Raw genomic sequence first — 23,737 nt, 5'->3', positions numbered from 1 at the left:
CAGAACACCTAATGCAGTCAGTCCAGTTTCTATAGCAAAAATAAGCCTAATGCAAATTTAACCAATAGCCACATTTTTTGACAACTTGCATTGTCTTATTTTTAAAATAATTTCAACAAAAAGCATCAATCGGAGTGGGATTTGGCAATGTTGTCTAATCACAAAGTCTATCTGAGATCAACCAAACTTCTGATGCAGTCATTTGTATTGTAAAGTGGCAGAAGGACAGAACAGAAATATTTCTAAAGAAAGAAAGGTTTAGCACGAGACAGTGCCATTTGAGTGATGGAGAGGGTCATATTAAATTCATTCACCTCCTACGCTTGTCTGTCTGTTCAATCTGTTTTCTTCTCAATGCCTGATATTTTTGTGATAAGTGCATGAGGCTAATTTAAAATTAAGATTATTTTCTCTTTTCTCTTAGAGGTTGAAATTAGTACTGCAGTCCAAATTGAAAATATCGGAGAGTTGTTACAGTAGAGCTTTATTAGAGTTGCCATCTTCCGCGAGGTGAAATAATGGACAACACCCCCAAATAAAATTAAAAAAAATAAATAAATAAGTAAAACAAGGACACAAAAATCTGTGAGGAACTCACAGCTCACAAATATATATATATAAAATAATAAGGATTATTAGGATCACCATACTAATACTGTGTTTGACCCCCTTTGGCCTTCAGAACTGTCTTAATTCTATGTGGCATTGATTCAACAAGGTGCTGAAAGCATTCTTAAGAAATGTTGGCCCATATTGATAGGATAGCATCTGGCAGTTGATGGAGATTTGTGGGATGCACATCCAGGGCACGAAGCTCCCGTTCCACCACATCCCAAAAATGCTCTATTGGGTTGAGATCTGGTGACTGTGGGGGGGGGGGGGGGGGGGCATTTTAGTACAGTGAACTCGTTGTCATGTTCAAGAAACCAGTTTGAAATGATTCAAGCTTTGTGACATGGTCCATTATTCTGCTGGAAGTAGCCAGCAGAGGATGGGTACATGGTAGTCATAAAGGGATGGACATGGTCATAAACAATGCTCAGGTAGGCCGTGGCATGTAAGGGAAACAGGTCAATTTAGCTCAAAGGGAATCATTTAAGATTTTAAAGGGAATTTGAACAGAATCACTGTTTCACGGCTGATCACTGAGATGCCCTGCGATTCACTGAACGAGCCGTTTAATATCAAATCTGCACTGGATATTAGTATCCAAAGTATAGTGGAAACACTAGAAATTAGCACAGTAACAAGATCGGCAGTTTAAGACATGTAACTTGTAAGCACAAAACACAAGAAACTTCTCTTTTCAATATTAATAAGGCTTTATTAGATAAATCTAAGACATATAAACTAATCTAACACATAAGTACAAGCACTCACACATTCATACAAGTTGCAGTAAGATAGAAAATTAGGAAAGAATGAGTTTAAGAGAATGAAAACATGAAAAATCCCAAGTTTACAGCAATACGTGAAATTGCATAGATATGAACAACCATCGGTCACTTAGTCACTTAATTAACCCTCGCACTGAGTTCCTCAATGAGGTTAAAATTATATTAGATACACCAGTATAGGTCAGAGTCTGGAGGTGAAGTAACTTGCGTCACCTGTGTAAAGGGGTTCCGTTTGTTGTCATTGAAAGGGGGTTTCCTAAGGTTGCTGATTGGCTGGAAGTTCAGTAGTCACTGAAGTGATGTCTTGGGAAGCCCGTGGTTGGGCGTTGACTGACAATGCGGAGCTGTGGGCTGGTTGAAGTTGAATGGGCACTCGAGGTCAGACTCCGAGACACGGCGTTACAAAACTCAACTCAGAACACGAAACTCTCAAACGGAAAAGAAAGAAACTAAAGTAAAAAGACAGAAGTACAGTTTGACGAGACTAAGTGGTGTTTCTTCTTATCGTGGCTAAGTAGTCTCAGGCGTGCAGGTCGACGCACGCTGGAACCGCTCAAAGAACACTAACAGTGATGACTAAAAGCATGGCTAAAAGCAAAGCTAAAGCTAAACGCAAATTAAAAGCATACTAAAATCAGGCATGACTAATAGCAGAAGCAAAGCTAAAAGCTAAAAGCAGAATTGTATGGTGTCATGAGTATTTAAACTGGCCTGTTGGCCACACCTCAAATGTTGTCTTGACCAATTAGATATCATCTTTGCTCGGGGTATCATAAATCATATGTTTTCTCATCAAGCATGTGGTCCAAATTTTCCCGCTCTTGCAGGGTTTAATTTTGGACTTGATTCCTATAACAAGAATATGATACATTTGACAAATAACTGATGGTCAGGACTGTTTCAAGCTAACAGATTCAAACATGTACATACTAAACATGAATATGTATCCTTAAGCTATCCAATATTTATTAAAATCCATACACAATAAGTGATTATAACATGAGTCAAATGTGTGGGTTACATATAAATGAATATGGAGTTAAGCGATGGACTGTTATTCATTTATAAGTCATTTCGAATTCATTTTGGTCCATTTATATCTAGAAAATTCTCTGACATAAAGATTTCTGTGGAAACCAGAGGTTAAAAGACCCCTTAGAAATTTCAGTCTGGTTCTGCTAGGTGGGGAAAGTCAATCCAAAGATCTTGTTTATTACTCTCATGGGTTTACATGTGCTGGCCGGCATTGCATTTTGATTACTTGCCCCAATTTGACAATCTCTTCTCCGAATTGAAATTGTCAATAATTGTTCTAGTGGTGTTAATGTTGAAAGCTGTTCTATGAAAGAGTTGGTTGGTTGGTTATCTTGCTTTGGACTTGTGGCACTAGGAATGATTTATGACCTCCTGTTAGCTTTCTGAGGAATTCGGCTCGTGTTTCAACCACAGTCCTGATCGACTCTTTAATTTGTCTGGTTCGGGTCTGATACGCTACACCCAATTGGCATTAAGGGGCCTAAAGTGTGCCAAGAAAAAAAAACAACCCCCACACCATTACACCACCACCAGCAGCCTGCACAGTGGTAACAACGCATGATGGATCCATGTTCTCATACTGTTTACAAATTCTGACTCTACCATCTTTGGTTCACTGCTGTAAGATTCATTGTAGAGTATTTGGAAGAATCATTCAAACAGAAATTGATACTCATCAGACCAGGCAACATTTTTCCAGTCTTCAGCTGTCCAATTTTGATGAGCTTGTGCAAATTGTAGCCTCTTTTTCCTATTTGTAGTGCAGATGAGTGGTACCCGGTGTGGTCTTCTGCTGTTGTAGCTCATCCTCCTCAAGGTTGTGTGTGTTGTTATTTATTTATATTTATTATATTATATTATACATAAGTAAATAAAAGTGATTTTTCTGCTATAATCATCAAAACAATGTCCTACCATATTACAATGCATCAAAGAAGTCAATCCAACACAGTCAATAATAACTTAAAGAGGTTGGCACCATTTAGTAAACTGTGGAATAGCTTTGGCTCTTCCTGCTGACTTGAATGGTGATGCTTCCTTTTTGTCAGTTTATGGCCTTTCATTTTTAACTAGAAATGTTGATGCTGCTTTTCTGATGTTCACGGAAGTTTTCCGTGTCTTTTTCCCGTGTCACTTGAAATGTTTCCATTTTGAATTGTTGTTACCAAAGGCGAGACACGTGAGAAAAACATAAACGATCAGTTGTGGGACTATATTCTGTTATAAATCGCACACCATTCATTGCTGAAATTTCCACCGTCAGTTACTGGAAATGAAATGAAATTACTGGTTGATATGACCCAATCTCATATAAGTTTACACATGCTTTTCGTGCGTGAATTATGGTGCTTTTCCACTGCATGGTATGGCACAGCACGATTCGGTAAGGTTTACTTTTGGGGGGTTTTCCACTGGGTACTGTACTTGGTACCTGGTACTTTTTTCAGTAGATTACCTCGATTGAGGTTCCTAGTGAACTGTTCCATTACCAAAACGTGACATGTAAACTGATCACAAATTGGACGGAGAGAATGTTCACTACCTGCGTCACTGAACTTTTTACAAAAACACAACAGACCCACTGAATTTAAATCAGCAGAACTAACGAAGGTAACTGTTTTGAATGAGTGCACCTTTTTTAACAACCCAGAAATGGCTGTTTTGTTGTCTGTTGAGGAAGTAAAGATGTTCCTCTCATTGAAATCTCTGTCCACATGAAAACGCAAATGTACGCTATGATGCACTGTCAAGTGTATGCCAAATCAACAGGTGGCGATAAAATCTCAACCGTAAAGCCATGCTGGCCAATCAGAAGCCTGAAAAATTTAAAGTAGGTGGAGATAACAGTGCAGGCTCTGAAGCCAAAAGCCCAAAACTCCGGTTTTGCAGTCTACACAATAACACTGCAACTGGAGTTGTAAAAAAAAATTGTTTTCAGTTACCTGGCGCTGCTTTTGCATGTGGACAAACGACCAAGCCACAAAGAAAAGCTGTGGTTTTAAAAATAACTGCATTTGTGTGGACCTGGCCTAAAGCAGTACTAAACTGCAGTGTAAACCCAAACCGAGGCAAGTCGAGCTGTGCCGTACCGAACTACCGAACTGAAAAGCACCACGCAGGGGAAAAGCGCCTTTAGATCTCGCTTGGGACGCACTGTCTGTGGAGGTTTTACTAGGACCACTCCCACAAAAATATGCGGATGACATTCCCGAAACATTGCAGGCTGTAGTAGCAAATGTGTCAAAAAAAAGCAAAAAATTTATACAAATTATGAATGGATTATATACCCTAAAATTTGGGCAACGTGCACTCCTTTTATCATTAAAAAGCGTGACCTTCGCACATCTTTCAAAGTTCCGATATAATCAATGAAGCACAATGAATATTTTATTTACATTGTGTCTGCACTTAATAATGAGATGACTCAAGCGCGTGCAAAACTGCACTTAAAGGTCCCGTTTTTCGTGCTTTTTTGAAGTTTTGATTGTGTTTACAGTGTGCAATATAACATGTGTTCATATTTAGCATGTTAAAAAAACAGTATTTTTCACACAATTTAACTATCTGTATACCGCTGTTTTTACTGTCATAAAAACTGGCTGATGACTTCCTTGTACTATAAAGTCCCTCCTTCAGAAATACGTAACGAGTTCTGATTGTGCCGGCGGTTCCTGTGTTGTGCAGCCCTCCTGGAAATGCGATTGGGCTAGTTTTGTACTAGTTTTGAGAAGCAAGTGGGCAAGATTTGTTTTGAAAACCTGGCAATCCTGATCTGAACCATAGACAGTAAAAGAACGCACATGCTGGAGATGTACTTATAATCACAGAACGCCTTTACTGACGAGATGATCATGAAAACCGCATTAAATTTTTTTGCACAGCCCTAACATCTAGTTAACAAAGCTAAACAGTGTTGCCCTTTGTGTAATAAGTTACAGAAACTGTTAAACGCAACAACTTAAATAATAAAATACACTTACCAGTTGTGGTCCATAAACAACGCCTTCTCCAGACAAAGAGGGAACTGCTCCATCTTTCAAAAATAATCTTTGTGCGAATCCGGCATAGAACTGATTGAGATTGAGGAAGCTCGCTGTCCTCAGCAAAATGTGCTGCACATAGTTTTGCATGTGGATTATAATTTTCGTGAACCGAGTTAAACATAAATTGTAACCATTAATCTCCAAGTACAGCGTCCCTGGGAAGCCCAAACAAAGGTGACTGGACTCCGAGATGAAAATAACAGCGTTTCGACGACATGGCGACAAACACAAACTCAGCTCTTCCTCTTCTCCGTCGGAGTGCAACATTTTTTGTGAATTCATGTGGGCGGAGGTTAGTCAAAAAACTGTTTTAGTGGTTGTTTATATTATTATGTTATTATTAAACGGGTCGTTTTTTGTAGGCGAATTCTGTTAAATGAAATATCTCGCTTGGCATTGAACTTTTAGTTATAAAATTTCACAGATATTATTTATACTCTAACAACAACATACACAACACACTAACTAAAGTTTAAAACATGGCATCATGAAGAACGCGTTCTTTAAAAACTGCAGCAGTGGTGCGTGAATTGTGACAAAACGTTTCTTATTGGCCATTGTGTTCAAGAAATCAACAGATATGTCTGTGATTGGTTACATGGCTCAACGCTGCAAAAACACGTTGAGGGTATTTAGTGCTTGCTCCAATTGCACCACGCTCAACATTAGCGACCACTCCCCCCCCCACAAACACACATGCGTTGGTGTGTGTGAGTGTGTATGTGTGTGTGCTCTTGTGTTTGTGACATATCAGGACACAACTCTGTATAATGACATGGGTATGACATAGGTATTACAAGGAGAGGGTGACTTATGAGGACGTAACCCATGTCCCCATTTTTCAAAACGCTTATAAATCATACAGAATGAGTTTTTTTGAGAAAGTAAAAATGCACAAAGTTTCCTTTGAGGGTTAGCGTTAGGTGTAGGGTTGGTGTAGGGCCATAGAATATACAGTTTGTACTGTGTGTGTGTGTGTGTGTGTGTGTGTGTGTGTGTGTGTGTGTGTGTGTGTGTGTGTGTGTGTGTGTGAGCTTGTTTATGTGGTTAACGAGGACACAAATTTGTATAATGACATAGGTATGACACAGGTATTACAATGAGGAGGTGGTTTATGGGGACATTTTTAGTGTCCCAGTAATTCAAAACGCTTATAAATCATACAGAATTAGTTATTTTGAAAATCCAAAAATGCACAAAGTTTCCTGTGAGGGTTAGGTTTAGGTGTAGGGTTGGGGTAGGGCAATAGAAAATACAGCTTGTACAGAATAACAGAATAAAACCCATTACACCTATGGAGAGTACCCATAAACCACATATACCAACATGTGTGTGTGTGTGTGTGTGTGTGTGTGTGTGTATATATATATATATAAAGGTTTCATAGGATAGGATTTTTGACTTTCAGTTTTTGATTTCATATAGATTCACTAATGCTTTTTTTATGAGCTCTTTGTGATACTTTTCTAAATCAGTTGATCTCGCAGCTGTTTGTTCTTCTCCCTTGATGCTGCCAGTCTTAGAGAGAGTCAACGTATCAAGTGTATAAAAGGCAGCTCGTTGAAGTTCATCTTTATTTAGAAACTTCCAGGAGTGAAGATTGTGTTCCAGTGGAGCAGATAGAAACAGCATCTTCAGAGATCTTTATCTGTGGTTATGCATATATTGCACTTTATATAACGAGAGTCGTATGGAAAAATACTCTGTTTGGATGATTCTTCCAAATACTCTACAATGAATCTTACAGAAGTGAACCAAAGCAATATGTGTCAGGAATTTTCGTGTCCAGAGAGATCTGTTTCTCTGTCTGTCTATGTGATTCTGTATGTGGCCGCAGCAGCTGTGTCTCTGCTGACCGTGTGTGGAAACCTGCTGGTCATCATCTCTGTTAGTCACTTCAAGCAGCTCCACACACCTGCTAACATCCTCATCCTCTCTTTGGCTGTGTCTGATCTCCTGGTTGGAATTTTTGTGATGCCTCTTTATTTGTCTTGCCTCATTGAGTCATGTTGGACTTCTGGACGAGTGATGTGTTCGATTTTAAAATTTCTGAATTTTCAAGCAACAAGTGTGTCCGTTCACACTGTGGCTCTGATAGCAGTTGATCGTTTTTTGGCTTTAAGTTCTCCTTTTTTTTACTCAGAGAAAATCTCACCCACTGTGATCTGCATAGTGACTTTATTTAACTGGCTGTTTTCACTCTTTTATAACTTCATTATTCTCTTTGTTAATGGAAACTTCACTGATGTAATGTGTCCTGGAGTGTGTGTTTCTAGTGTAGATGGAGTTTCATCTCTCATTGATCTTCTGATTGTGTTTCTTATGCCATGTACACTCATTATAATATTATACACTCATGTTTTTGTCATTGTTAAAAGACATGTGACTGCTATAAGAGCCCTTCACGTTCACAACAGCACAGGATCCTCCAAAAACAGAGTCAGTGACAAATCAGAGCGAAAAGCTGCGATACTGCTGGGGATTCTGGTCATTGTGTTTCTTCTGTGTTTACTGCCATATTATATTTGTTCTTTAGTGATTCCATACAGTAATGTTGACTTATTTTATGTCAGAGATGTTGCTGTAATATTTTTCTTCCTGAACTCCACCATTAATCCCATCATTTATGCTTTATTCTATCCCTGGTTTCAAAAAAGCTTAAAATTAATTTTCACATGTAAATTGTTTAATAAAGACTCATCACTGTTGAATGTTCTTTAAGTGATTGAATGTAATACTTTTTTATTTTTCAGATGTATATTCAGCATTTTTCATCAGTCCTTCATATTAAACATGACTGTAAAAAATGGATAGTGCCAGAATATTGTGGTGGCTTCTTTTGTCATATCAATGTACATAACCTTTAAAGTCTTGAGAACAAAACAGCTATTGAATATTTTCACCATTACTGTACATGCAATTCATACACTGAGATTGAGATATAACCTTTGTATTTACAATCTTTTTTATTGGTATTTTGTCAAGACAGCTGTAACGATATTAGAACTCCATAAACATCGGGAAGAAGGAGGCGGGAACCGGCGCACAATCCAAAATCACTTTGATAATTGAAAAATAAACACAAAAGAGCACACCAGCCCCTCACGGACAACTGGTGCGCTCAAAATAAAAACCAAACATAAAATAATGTCCCAGGCCTGGTCCTCTCTCGTCCTTCACTATAGTCGCTCCAGTTTTATATCCTTCCATCCCCTACGTGGGACTCGATACTGGCGGTGGGGCGCAGGTGTAGCTCATCTCCAATCACTACACCTGGCCTCACTCCTCGTTCCCACGCCTCTCGGCCCCGCCCCACTCGCCACACAGCACAGAATAAACTTACATCAAACAGATCAATATACAACAAAATGTCTTTACAAAAATTTTGATAATTGTGCATTTGTCAAGTGAGCTCTGTAAAGTACCTTGCATTGTATCAAACCATGCCTGGCGCAGACTGATGATGAGTGCACTCGATATAGGATGTATGACCACTGTTCTTAAATAGGAATTGAGAGGTCCAGTTCCCAAATCTCTTTGAAACACTTTGAAATATCAGGTATCAAAGTGTTAATTTAGTTATAAATGACTGAGATAAGATGTTTATCATTGGGTTTCAGATCAAAGAAGCTGTCTAGTGCATATTCTGGAGGAAGAATTTGGGAAGTGAGGGAACCGTTTCTGCACAAAGTGTCTTGTTTGAAAAAACGAAATAGGTGACTATTTGTTAGGTCAAACCTGGCAGATAGGGTAGAAAAGGATGTAAACACACTCACTTCATACAGGTCCTTGAATGAGTGTATACCATTACATAGTCCAAACAAGATGGTGAGAAAGCATGGTTTTTCAAAATAGGCATATGTATAGATGCTCTGTGTAATCCAAAACATTTTTTAAACTGAATCCAAATTCTAAGTGAATTTGAAATGACTGGATTGGAAGTAATTTTGAGGATTCTTGTATGAACACAATCTCTGCCTTAAGAAGTTGTAGGGTGACAGTATTTTGCCAGCTTTGACACTGGAATTCATCCCTTTAGTGTTCCACGATATAAATCTTAGCCCTCTGTATTTTGATTTAGTATTATTAGTCATTCACAATAGAGAAAAACATTGAAACCTTGAACCGTGTGTGTGTGTGTGTGTGTGTGTGTGTGTGTGTGTGTGTATATATCAGGCACGTGCAGGGGGGGGGCGATGGGTGCTTGAGCACCTGCCCCTTTGCCCTTTGGTGCCCAAAGTGCCCTTTTGTCAAAGCAAAATTTCCTCTAATTTTTTTTTTTTCTTTGTCATAATGTTTCCTTTTGTGAATGCCTGCTCATGCCCAATCTAAATATTAGTAAAATTTTGAATAATAATTTAGCCGTCAATAAGATGACCAACATGACCTTTGACCTGACGACGACGACCTCCTCATCCAACCGGGACGATTCGTCACGCTGCACGCGCATTTTTTAATTGTCAGAGGATATTATTTTCAACACCGCGGAAGCTGGTAAGTGGTGTTTCATTCTCAGCGAAGTGATTTTGATATTTATTTACTTATTATTATTTTACAAGAACGACGTAATGTGAGAACATGTGTAGCCTGTAGTGTAGAGTAACGTTAGCGTGCTGTTTGAGGGAGAAACGTTTCACAGGCATCGAGGGCAGAGGCGTCATGCCCATTCAAAGATTTCTGAGCCAAGTTGATTTTAAATGCAGCTTCCAAACGACCAAAAAAAAAAACAGCAGAATAATATTTTTTATATATTTGATATAATCACACTGTTGTGATTAGATCGTTCAGCATCAGCTGCTAAATTCAAATCTGTGTTCGCTGGCTGGCGCTGAGCCAGAGACGTTCGTACAACGCTTCATGATAACCAATCAACGGTTTTGTTGCGCGAATGCAATGGCCAATCGGAGACGTGCAGAAGAGTCATCATGAAACGCGGTATTTTGTTCACTTGCTCGCTGACTGAATTATTTAGCGAATTCTTTCTTCAGAGAGAGAGAGAGAGAAAAAACTAAAAAAAAAAACCTGATGTGCATAATGTAATGTAAAGTGCTTCAGTGATTGTAATGGTAGTTTTTGAGAGTGCCTGAACTCTGGCTAAACTGAATGAAAATGTTATTTGATAATGTAAATGTTCTTTACTCTCTGAAAAATCAAAGGGTTAAAATAAGTAACTTACAATATTGTTATTAAAATTTACATTAAATGCAAATTCAGTCGTATTAAAAATATTTTATGGCATGATATGGCACTTAAGTAAAAAGTCGGGGTTTTATGTGTAGTTAATAGATTACACTACCTTCCATTTATTGATCAAATAACATTCTATAAAGGTGCAAAACGCGTTTACTTATACGTTTGAGAATCAAGATATTTCCTGATATATTAAGCATGTTTGAAATTGTTTTGAATAAAAAGGAAAAATAAAACATAAGCCTATATAAGTTATACAGTGCTTTCATAGCATGACTCAGTTGTTTATTGTTTTGTATCAATATTTAAGGTGGACTTATTGATTAGGTGCAAGAATAGTTGTGATGGTTAAAATAATAGATTGATAATGAAATAGTAGATTGTGCCTTGTTCTTAGCTGGACAGAGACTGGAAAGTAATAGATCAGATGAGGAGATGGAGATAGAGGAAGAAAAAGAGGCAAATGTAGACGCACAAGTGACAGAAAGAGCAGGTAAGCAAGCCAGGAGACAGAGGCTGGTGAGAAAGAGGAAAATGTAGAGTGTTTTCTGTAGTTTTTACTATAACAGCTGTTCTTAATTATTCTGTAGAACAGAGAAGAAAAAGCCTTCAGGTTGGGACAATTTAAGACATTTCAGTTTCTAATCCCAGAGCTATTATTAGGTGGAAATAATTTTTATTGTTTTACTTTTAAACTTAAAATTGTCTCTTCTAATCTTTTTCTTTTTAAAAACTGCATCACAGCATTTGCTGCCATATCAATACATAATCATCCATATCGACACGTGAATCGACAATGAATGCTTCACAATATATTGCTGTATTGCTATTTTGAACCGCGCTATTTAAAGCCTTGTTCCATGTGCCCCTTTTATACTTTGAGCACCTGCCCCTCCAAAGGTCTCTGCACGGCCCTGGTATATATAATATATATATATATATATATATATATATATATATATATATATATATATATATATATATATATATATATATATATATATATATATATAATACTAAAAACATTTAAAAAAGTAAATAGAATAAAAAATCCCAGATCCCAAGAACACAACATAATCCAAACAAAACACGGTTTATAGAAAACGGCCCAGATCAATCCAGTGATATGTGGCCCAAATCAGGCTAAGATCTGGCAGTATATTACGTGACCTATGATAAACAAGATAAATAAAATATATAATGATAATGGTTAAATAATCACATACATTTTAATGAAGTGTAGTGTTATTAAAATGTAGTCTTTGAAATGGCAAGTCAAAACAGAATGAAACATTATCATTTCAAAATTAAGCAAATCAGTCAAGTGCATTAAACTGATTAAATTTGATTAAATGTTATATTATTATTCTTGGTACAAATAATCATAGAATCCTTACTTGAAAAGAAAGAGAGAGAGATTGTTTAACTGTTATCATCTAATATTTATTTGGTTTACCATGGGGCACACATTGATCTATAATAGAGAGCGGGGGCACATCATTTTTTATTAGTATGCTGTCATGCACAAGCATTAAATAAAATTTGACATTCATTCAAAAAACATTTATCTGAGATATGTATCTCCTTCCTCTGTAGCTATAGTAACAATTAAAATATGTGCCATTAAGAGCCGGGGCGGCTCCGACGTTCTTCCGATCAGGTTCCGACACTCATAACACACCTCACACCAAGAGAAAATCCGATAAGATAATATGTATAACCATCAGGATAATCGGGAGATAGATATAATTGTCCGAAGGGGGTAAATCGACCCAAACTCAGCTCGATTATCTTTTGGTGTGTACCCAGCATTATACACTCACTCTTTATTGGTGTGTATATTATGCAATACGTTTTTTTATTGCATGGTTACATAATTTGTGGGTTTTAAGTCTGATTTTCAGATGAATGTACTTTTTTGGCTTAGATTGTTTGTACATTCCCAGACAGTAAGCAGTTTTGGCCCAGAACGCATGGATTTCACGCAGGCCAGATGTGGGCCGGATCTGGGCCAACACTATGTTGCTGGGTTGGGTTGGGTCTGGACTATACATGGCTCAGGTGTGACTCAGTTTTGGGGATTCTGGATTACTTAAGGCTGTGAATTAGCACCAATAATAAAACCTGTTTTGGCCCCGTTCAGGGCTAGCTACGGGTGATTAAATGGCTGAGATTCGGGCCGGTTATGGCCCATGTGTGGCCCTCGTCTTTAATCCAGTTCAGGGCCACTTCAGGGCCGTCATTCTTTGCGGCACTTGGGCCTAGGGAGACATGATTGTTTGGCCCAGATCTACCTACTATCTGTAAAAACTATAGTCTGCCTCAACCCAGCTTCCACTACACAATATGTTTCATCATGCTCATTTCCCAAAATTGCAAAATTGTAGACCATTTGGGATGACCACATCCTGAGCAAATGGTGAACAATTGTAAAATGGAAAAAATGTGGGACACTGAGAACCATAACAGACAAAGGGTTGTCAAAACTAAATTAACTTAAAGACTAAAGCTGTTACAACAGGAGCAACTTCATTTACATGAAGGGTAGTAAACTGAAAATGTATAAAAGGTTTTAACTTAGGATGTTCTGGCTTCATTCTGACTCCATTGATCCCAAGGTAATACATGCACTTTTTCGTTGTTATGTTTGCAATAAACATCTTCATCAAACTCTTCAACATCCTTTTTGCTTTTTCTTACATTGGCGAGCCAGCCAGGAGGGATTTCCGGAGAAAAAAAAACAAGTGAAGGTAAAAAATAATTGCCTACTATCAGAGTAGGTGCTATTTGACAAAGCACTTGCTTTGTTACCATTTAAAATATTTTAAATAAAGTATGCATTTCTGTAATATACACAGAAATCCACATGTACATCTTTTATGTTGGCATTGCCATTTTTCTTAAACTGTTATTCATGCCGCTTCCCTGCCATTTATGAAGCCTTTCTTGTGCCTCATGTGATAGCAAAGTGTACCCTATTAAAATGTGTTTTGCATATGCTGTATATTCAAAAGAATCTTTGAAAAAAACAATGATTATATAAAGCATTTATGATGAGATTTTACAGATTTTTACATTTCAGATGTTTTTGTATAAGCTCTGTGTGACACTTTTCTAAATCAGTTGATCTCCCAATTGATCTGCCAGTCAGTATGTTTTTCTCCCTTGATGCTGCTGGTCTTGGAAAGAGTCAACATGTCAAGAGTATAAAAGGAAGCATGAGTTGAAGTACATCTTTATTGTGGAGCCTAAAGGAATGATGATTGTGTTTCAGTAAAACAGCGTCTTCAGACGTCTTTATATCGCACTTCATATGACTTGGGTCAAATGGACAAATACTCTTTTTGGATGATTCTTCCAAATACTCCACAATGAATCTTACAGCAATGAACCAAAGCAATATGTGTCAGGAATTTTCGTGTCCAGAGAGATCTGTTTCTCTGTCTGTCTATGTGATTCTGTATGTGGCCGCAGCAGCTGTGTCTCTGCTGACCGTGTGTGGAAACCTGCTGGTCATCATCTCTGTTAGTCACTTCAAGCAGCTCCACACACCTGCTAACATCCTCATCCTCTCTTTGGCTGTGTCTGATCTCCTGGTTGGAGTTTTTGTGATGCCACTACATTTGTCTTGGCTCATTGAGTCATGTTGGACTTCTGGACCGGTGATGTGCTCTGCTTTAAAAATAGTGAATTTTCAAGCAACAAGCGTGTCTGTTCACACTGTGGCTCTGATAGCAGTTGATCGTTTTTTGGCTTTAAGTTCTCCTTTTCTTTACTCAGAGAAAATCTCACCCACTGTGATCTGCATAACGACTTTATTTAACTGGTTGTTTTCACTCATTTATAACTTCACTCTTCTGTTTGTTAATGGAAACTTCACTAATGTCATGTGTCCAGGAACATGTGTTTATTTTATGGATGGAGTTTCATCTCTCATTGATCTTCTAATTGTGCTTCTTATACCATGTACACTCATTATAATATTATACACTCATGTTTTTATCATTGCTAAGAGACATGCGACTGCTATAAGAGCCCTTCAGGTTCACAACAGCACAGGATCCTCCAAAAACAGAGTCAGTGACAAATCAGAGCGAAAAGCTGCGATACTGCTGGGGATTCTAGTCATTGTGTTTCTTATGTGTTTACTGCCACATTATATTTGTTCTTTAGTGATTCCATACAGTAATGCTGACTTGTTTTATGTCAGAAATGTTGCTGTAATATTTTTCTTCCTGAACTCCACCATTAATCCCATCATTTATGCTTTATTCTATCCATGGTTTCAGAAAAGCTTAAAATTAATTTTCACATTTAAAGTGTTCAATAAAGATTCATCCCTGATGAATGTGCTGTAACTCATTGAATGTAAGATACAATGTTTCCTCTCCATTTTTCCAGTTGTTCCTTTTTTTGTATTGTCTAGGTTAATTTACATCATTTTATCACATTAAACATGAGTTTGAACAGCTATTCAATATTTCCTCAATTATTGCAGAGATTGAGATGTAGCCCATTTGTAAAGGCTCGAGTCTCCCCTCTGTAATATGACAAAATAGCAAAACCTATGGTAAAGAAAACCTTATATGTGTTTAAATGTTGTACTATATCTATGTTGTTAGCCTACAGTATGTTCTCGTTTCAGTAATTAAGCGACATAATCATGTTTAAAATTACTTGTTAAGATCATTCAAACCAAATAACTTGGGTCATATTGACCAGCTAATTAAAAGAGCCAACTTGAGAGTATTTTGTTTGTGAATTTTTTGATATCTTGCATTGTCTTATTTTCAAAATTATTTAAACAAAACAACATTAATCTGAGTGGGATAGCAACTTTGTCTAATCACAAAGTCTATCTGAGATCAACCAAACTTCTGATGCAGTCATTTGTATTGTAAAGTGGCAGAAGGACAGAACAGAAATGTTTCTAAAGAAAGAAAAGTTTAGCACGAGACCCTCCCCATCACTCAAATGGGACTGTCATATTAAATTCATTCACCTCCTACGCTTGTCTGTCTGTTCAGTCTGTTTTCTACCCAACACCTTATATTTTTTAGATAAGTGCATGAGACTCATTAAAGTTTAGAAACTTTTCTCTTTTCTTTTAGCAGTTGAAATTAGTACTGCAGTCCAAATTTAAATATTGGAGAGTTGTTTCTCTAGAGCAGTGTTACTCATTGCTAGGGTTGCCACCTACAGCGAGGCAAAATAAGGGACTTCAGACTGATGGCTGAAGGTCTGGAACTCATGGCAGCTTTCATTGGCCAAGGCCCGTCCATGAAGATGTTTGACTGACATGTCAAACAACCAATCACAGTTTGTTTCGTTCAGCCTCACATTTCGGGGCATGGAAATGTCGCCACAATAACAGACCAGTGTGTAAAGCTCTCAGAAGTATTTGAATGATTAAATGCCGCAAATTGTAAATATTACACATACTTTTGAAACTCCAATGTTTAGTTGATCCTGATAAGTGCTCGTTGTCACAGTTGTAAACACTACGGCTTTTCTTCTTTTGTGAGGGGTGTAGTGGACAGCACATTCGCCCAGTTTATGGCAGGGCCTCTCTCTGACCACAATAGTGGACAATGGTTTGCTACATTTTGTTTTCCGGATGCCAGAACAACAGCAAGACACCTCTTAGAAGGCAAGAAGAAGACATTTGGTACAAAGCCCGGGAAGGACAGTTTCTGTCCTTCACCCACAAACACACTGATTCCCCAGGTTTTGGCCTGTGACTGCCATAAATATTCCTACATCTGGATGCAGCAGCAGTGGGTGAAACAAAGATGAATCACAGAGTCCCATCCAAATCCATTCATAACTATATTCTCAAACCTTAAACTGATGCAAACTGCAATACACACATCTTATACTTATTCAGAGAAATAAGGGTAGCACTTTATTTTACAGTCCTGTTCCCCATGTACATACTATGTACTTATTAAAGTAATTACAATAACTATGTAATAACTAGGTACTAACCCTGAACCTACCCCTAAACCTAACCCTACCCCATGTAGTTACCTTGTATTACCAGAACTTTCTTAAAAAATACACTGTAAGTACACTATAAGTGCATGTAAGTACACGTACTGTAAAATAAAGTGCAACCGAAATAAGTATTCTCAGTGACAGCGACGTGAAGTGCAGAATCTTACACAAACTCATCTGTTAATGGACAAATGAATGCATGCATGATAGTTAAATTTTAGTTCAATCATGTTTAGACTTAATGTGTTCGTAATATTTCCAAAGGTATTATTATGGTCTTGGTTTGGTAAGTGAGAAATACACTGGTAAACCTTTAGTGACACTTTTCTGAATATGTGTTTGGACTAATGGAAACAGCCAATCACATCCTGGAAATGGAGAAGCACCAGATTGCAATCTCCTTCTCATCGGAAATAGATAAATGTACCTTGTCAAAAGACACTCCTCGTTCTGAGTCCGAGTCCTGCCAAGGAGAGCCACTAATAGAGCAAGTTCTGAGTATATGACACATCCAGGAGTCACTAACAGATCAACACATGTTCTAAGTCTCTGACCTGTGAAGGTGAGACTGTAACAGATCAACCTCCATTCTGAATCTGAGTCCTGTCAAAGAAAGGACTGCAGAAGATCAGCAACATTCAGAGCCTCAGGTCCGTGAGGGAAGAGGCAATAACAGATACCAAATAAGCTTTGAGACAGCATAAAACCACGTTCTGAGCCTCCAGCCTGCGAGGAAAGAGATAATCTACATTCAGACTTCATTCAGAATCTTCGTCCAGTCAGTCCATAACAGATGCAGCACGTCCTGAGTTTCCAGCCTAGAGAGACAAAGTGGATCAACCAAGTTCTAGCCGAGTCTCTAGCCCAGAGAGGCAGAAGACACACAGACATCTGCAACAAGGTTAATCTCCAGCGAGCAAACCTTCATTCCAAGGTACCTTTGCTTGTGTGTTCCAGGCTAAGGACCTCCTGCACCTACTCCCGGGCCACATCTGCGTGTTCCAGATTTTTGGACCCTTTGCTGTTCCAGGAAATCAGCATCCACCAGCGCTTCATTTTCAATGCTGTCGAAACGGATTCCTGCTCCTTTTCCCACTGCATTGCTACCAGCACAAGCAGTGGATGAAATCCCCATTACCGGACTGCTCACTCGACTACAGAGAATGTAAATATCACTTATCCAAACCTCTTCCAAAGACCCTGGCAATGTTAGATATTATCAGTACATGATTTCTCTAATTTACATTAGATATTATATAGCTAATTGCAGTTTATAGAAAATATTTAATGTATTTGTTTGATACATAATAGGGTTCTTCACCTATTTTTCCAGATAATGTAGCTCTGACATTGCAACACACAACATAATCTCTTGCATTTTATGTATATTATGCAATTTATTCCCATTTCATTTATGGTATTCATTTAGTAGATGTAGATGATTACTCTTGTCTATCTTTTGTTAATACAATTTATTTTATTACACTTGTGTCTTCCTTGAGTTGATGATACAGAAGAGGTTCCACAAATTAGAGATCCCACCAATCTTTCATATGTGATGTTACTGATGTACTCATAACCACACCTTAAGTGACACGTGATCCAAAAATCATAACGTGACACGAGCACCCATCACTACACTACTTTGCCTCCCTAGGTTGGCAAAAGCGAATATCACTACAGTGGTTTGGTTTCACAGCATCTTTGTTACTGGACAGAACATTAAATAATGCAACACACACGTCTCCTGGAAATCCTGTAGAATTCAACCAATGCGATGACGACTTTGACACTTCCGAAGTGTTTCCACTGTGGCCGTGACGTCTGAGGCTGAGAGTAATGAGGGACTACTGGAAATTTATTTCCTTATTTTTGCTATTAGTATTATCCAACCTGCAAAATCCTTGGCCTTTGTCAAATATGAGATAAATTGCTTCCCGTATCTATCTGATATGGGATGCATAATTTTACTTTTAAATACGGGACGATTCCGTATTTTAAGGGACGAGTGGCAACCCTTCTCATTGCGGGGCTCACCAAGCTTTACTTTGTCTCGCATGGGAGTAAATAATGCGATATGATCATGCAGTCAATACAGATATTTCATAACAGCATTAAAAACAAGCATGGTTATAACATAACCAGTTAAAAACTACACCATGTCTACACTGGACGTTGTCACGGTTTACGCTGCCGGAAGAAACACGGAGCCGAGGATAAACGAAATAAGGCTTTTAATATATACAACTCATGGAGCACAGGGATCGACACACGTAAGTGAGTGAGTTAGTAGCAAGTGATGATACCCGACAAAACAGAACTGAAAGGACAAGGCTTATGTACAAAAGGATAATTGGGGAAACACAGGTGGATGGCATGACTAAATTAACAGGGACATGGAACACATGAGGAATAGAATAGACACACCTGGGAACTAATCAAACCAAACACGGAAAGACACAAACTGGGTCACGGGCAAAAACACACTAAATGAATCCTGGTGTGACAGTACTCCCCCCTCCCGGTAGGTGCGTCCTCGCACCGTAGAAACAACAGAGGGAGGGGTGGGTGGGAACTTGGGAGGAGGTTCCGGTGGAGGACGGACTCCCAGGAGGGGGCCAGCAGACAGGGACCACAGAAGGAGGAGCCAGGGAGGAGATGACGGAGGAAGGAGCCAGGGAGGAGACAGGAGCAGGAGGAGCCAGATGGTCCACCAGAGACCAGCCAGGACGGAGATCCAAGGTGGAGTCGACAGCGGGAGGAGCCATGGTGAAGGAGGGGTCGACGACACCAGGGGGCCGACAGGCGGAGACTGCACCGGTGGGTGAGGAGCCCAAGATGGAGCAGCACAGCCGCAGAGCCAGGGGGACGTCGAGGTTCCGGAGGGCCTAGGTGGAGCAGAAGGCTCAGGCGACCAAGGCGGAGGCAGGGTCCTGGCAGACCGCTGTGGAGCCGGAGTGACCGAGGATGGAGGTGGAACCGGAGGGAAGGAGGAGCCTGACAGAGCCAGAGGGATGGAATGACGAGGTGGAACCGGAGGAGTGGAGTCCCGAGGCGGCGGATGGTCGACGACTGACCAAGGTGGAGCCGGAGGGACGAGGGAGCCCGGTGGAGCAGGTGGGATGACAGGCCACGGTGGAGACAAGGGAGCTAAGAGCCAAGGCGGAGCCACTGGGTCGAAGGACCGAGGAGGAGTCCAGGGCTCGGAGGCTGGAGGCGGAGACAGGGCCTTAACGCGCCAAGGCGGAGCTGGAGACTGGCAGTCCAGCGGCGAACCATCGCGCCCCGATGGCGCGGACTGAGGGTGAGCTGCAGGACTGACTGGCACCAGCAGGGATGACGAGGAACTGGCTGGTCTAGGAGGAGGAGAGAGGAGAAGGATGGGAGGAAGGACAGGAGGATCAGGGCTGGACGGAACCAGCGGAAGTGGAGCAGAGGGACCAGCAGTTTTGGGAGGAGGTGGGAGAGGGAGGCTGGGAGGGAATACAGGAGACACAGAAGATTCAGGGCTGGGTGGAACCAGCGGAGACACAGATGATTCAGGGCTGGGCGGAACCAGCGGTGAAACAGAAAATCATGGCTGGGCGGAACCAGCGGAGACACAGAAAATTCATGGCTGGGCGGAACCAGCAGAGACACAGAAGATTCAGAGCTGGGCGGAACCAGCGGAGACACAGAAGATTCAGAGCTGGGCGGAACCAGCGGCGACACAGAAGATTCAGAGCTGGGCGGAACCAGCGGAGACACAGGAAACTCAGGGCTGGGCGGAACCAGCGGAGACACAGAAGATTCAGAGCTGGGCGGAACCAGCGGAGACACAGAAGATTCAGAGCTGGGCGGAACCAGCGGAGACACAGGAAACTCAGGGCTGGGCGGAACCAGCGGAGAAACAGAAAACTCAGGGCTGGGCGGAACCAGCGGAGAAACAGAAAATTCATGGCTGGATGGAACCAGCGGAAATGGAGCAGAGGAAATGACTGGAGGAGGTAGGAGTGGGAGACTGAGAGGGTATACAGGGGAGTCAGGGCTGGACGGAACCAGCGGGGAAACAGGGAAATTAGGGATTACCTCCATAGACCAGTCCATCAGATCCAGAACTTGCTCCATATGACTTTCAGAGACTGTATACGGCTCACCCTCAGTCGCAGGAGTGTGGGCAGGGCTTTCCTCCACGCCCTCGATCTCCACGAGGACTCCCACGATGCACGGTGTTGCCGGCTCACACACCTGGTCAGTCGCGCTCTCGAGTTCCGGCTCCCTGTCGGTGAATGGCTCGGGCTCTGCGGCTGCGGTGGGCTCTGGCTCCGTGTAGCGAGATGGTGGCTGGCTGGTCTCTGGGTCGGGAGTGGGACTGGCGAGATCCTCAATGGGGCAGACGGTGAAAGGTGAGCCATTTCTCGCCAGAGTCCACTCCACGAATGCGGCGAAATCCTCCCGAGGACCATCTTCGGACGACAACGCTCTGCATTTGGAGTTCAGGCTGGTGTTGTAGAAGGTGCAGAGCGCGTCGTCCGGGTAGCTGGTGGCATTAGCTAATAGAAGAAACTGTCTGGTATGGTCCTCGAGAGAACGTCCTTCCTGCTTCAGCAGGAGGATGAGGAATTCGGGACGATAGAGGGGATCCATAGAAACTAAGAAAAGAAAAGACTGAGAAAAAACGAAAGCAAAACGGAGGGAAAAACACGCAGTTTTAAACTTTCTTTTTTAGGTCGGGTCTTCTGTCACGGTTTACGCTGCCGGAAGAAACACGGAGCCGAGGATAAACGAAATAAGGCTTTTAATATATACAACTCATGGAGCACAGGGATCGACACACGTAAGTGAGTGAGTTAGTAGCAAGTGATGATACCCGACAAAACAGAACTGAAAGGACAAGGCTTATGTACAAAAGGATAATTGGGGAAACACAGGTGGATGGCATGACTAAATTAACAGGGACATGGAACACATGAGGAATAGAATAGACACACCTGGGAACTAAGGTGAAAGACACGGAAAGACACAAACTGGGTCACGGGCAAAAACACACTAAATGAGTCCAGGTGTGACAGACGTGAGTGGGATACATTTGATAGTGGGGTACACATTTGAGATAGGTGGGTATTGTAGAGGACCTACAATAATGTAGAGTTAAACAATAAAAAATACAGACAAAAACAAAAATTCCGTCACGGAACACAGATTTCAAAATAGAATAACTGACTGTAGCAGTGTTTTTCGGAGAAACAAGTATATGAAAGTAGCATGTTTCCTAAATATCTGCAAACATATGATGGTATTTTTAATGCTTTAGTACTGTTAAAAAAATACATACAACAACTTTAAAGTTAGTATATAAAGATCATTTTTTCAAAAGGATGCATGAGGATTTTATAGGCTAGACTTTTTGACTTTTAGTTTTTGATTTCATATAAATACACTAATGCCTTTTTATGAGCTCTGTGTGACACGTTAATCTCCCAGCTGTTTGTTCTTCTCCCTTGATGCTGCCAGTCTTAGAAAGAGTCAACATATCAAGTGTATAAAAGTAGCCCACTGAAGCTCCTCTTTATTGTGAAACTTCCAGGAGTGAAGATTGTGTTTCAGTGGAGCAGATAGAAACAGCATCTTCAGAGATCTTTATCTGTGGTTATGCATATATTGCACTTTATATAACGAGAGTCATATGGAAAAATACTCTGTTTGGATGATTCTTCCAAATACTCTACAATGAATCTTAGAGAAGTGAACCAAAGCGATGTGTGTCAGGAATTTTCGTGTCCAGAGAGATCTGTTTCTCTGTCTGTCTATGTGATTCTGTATGTGGCCGCAGCAGCTGTGTCTCTGCTGACCGTGTGTGGAAACCTGCTGGTCATCATCTCTGTTAGTCACTTCAAGCAGCTCCACACACCTGCTAACATCCTCATCCTCTCTTTGGCTGTGTCTGATCTCCTGGTTGGAGTTTTTGTGATGCCACTACACTTGTCTTGGGTCATTGAGTCATGTTGGACTTCTGGACCGGTGATGTGCTCTGCTTTAAAAATAGTGAATTTTCAAGCAACAAGCGTGTCTGTTCACACTGTGGCTCTGATAGCAGTTGATCGTTTTTTGGCTTTAAGTTCTCCTTTTCTTTACTCAGAGAAAGTCTCACCCACTGTGATCTGCATAGTGTCTCTATTTAACTGGTTGTTTTCACTCTTTTATAACTTCACTCTTCTGTTTGTTAATGGAAACTTCACTGATGTTACCTGTCCAGGAATATGTATTGCTATTATAGATGGGATTTCATCATTTATTGATCTCATAGTTGTTTTTCTTATGCCTTGTACACTTATTATAATATTATACACTCATGTTTTTGTCATTGTTAAAAGACACGTGACTGCTATAAGAGGCCTTCAGGTTCACAACAGCGCAGGATCCTCCAAAAACAGAGTCAGTGACAAATCAGAGCGAAAAGCTGCGATGCTGCTGGGTATTCTGGTCATTGTGTTTCTTCTGTGTTTACTGCCATATTATATTTGTTCTTTAGTGATTCCATACAGTGGTGATGATTTGTTTGATGTCAGAGATGTTGTTGTTATAGTTTTCTTCCTGAACTCCACCATTAATCCCATCATTTATGCTTTATTCTATCCATGGTTTCAGAAAAGCTTAAAATTAATTTTCACATTTCAAGTGTTTAATAAAGACTCATCTCTGATGAATGTGCTATAAATAAATATAAGTCACTAAATATAAGACTGAACGTTTATACATTTTTTTCTTGATTTGCCAAAAGGCAAATGCTTTTTCTTCATTATTTTATTATTTCATATTAAACTTGACTGTGAAGACATGGATATTGTTTTCAATCGTGCCAGTATAACATTGATAGTTGGGGGAAATTTCTTTTTTCTGTATGCCATATTTCATGTTTTGTTTGTTATAAACAGAAATGTTGGAAGAGCAAAGCAATCATGAAACAAAACTATTAACTAAAATTGTATAAAGATGCATAAATTACTTAATTAATTAGGCATTGTTTTGGCTAACAAGTACTCAAATTTATAAGTTGTTTAAAATGAAAACATATGAAACACATGTGACATTTAT

The 23,737-nt window shown here is 40.0% G+C and overlaps 3 protein-coding genes across 3 annotated transcripts; all 3 read left to right on the top strand.

Moving 5' to 3' along the window:
• Positions 1-7,210: 7,210 nt before the first annotated feature.
• LOC127984165 (trace amine-associated receptor 13c-like) lies at positions 7,211-8,197 on the top strand. Its single transcript, XM_052586683.1, has one exon. It carries the CDS (start codon positions 7,211-7,213, stop codon positions 8,195-8,197), a length of 987 nt encoding a protein of 328 aa, XP_052442643.1.
• Positions 8,198-14,037: 5,840 nt separating this feature from the next.
• LOC127984168 (trace amine-associated receptor 13c-like) lies at positions 14,038-15,024 on the top strand. Its single transcript, XM_052586685.1, has one exon. The coding sequence runs from the start codon at positions 14,038-14,040 to the stop codon at positions 15,022-15,024; it is 987 nt and encodes a 328-aa protein (XP_052442645.1).
• A 7,061-nt stretch (positions 15,025-22,085) lies between these two features.
• Positions 22,086-23,364, top strand: LOC127984162 (trace amine-associated receptor 13c-like). The gene has a single exon (XM_052586679.1). It carries the CDS (start codon positions 22,373-22,375, stop codon positions 23,357-23,359), a length of 987 nt encoding a protein of 328 aa, XP_052442639.1. The 5' UTR covers positions 22,086-22,372; the 3' UTR covers positions 23,360-23,364.
• The last annotated feature ends 373 nt before the right edge of the window (positions 23,365-23,737 follow it).

This window comes from Carassius gibelio, chromosome B20, assembly GCF_023724105.1.
Source record: "Carassius gibelio isolate Cgi1373 ecotype wild population from Czech Republic chromosome B20, carGib1.2-hapl.c, whole genome shotgun sequence".
In the NCBI taxonomy this organism is placed as follows: Eukaryota; Metazoa; Chordata; class Actinopteri; order Cypriniformes; family Cyprinidae; genus Carassius; species Carassius gibelio.
The sequence above is the reverse complement of the archived record's forward strand: the minus strand, read 5'-3'. Positions and strand labels throughout refer to the sequence as shown.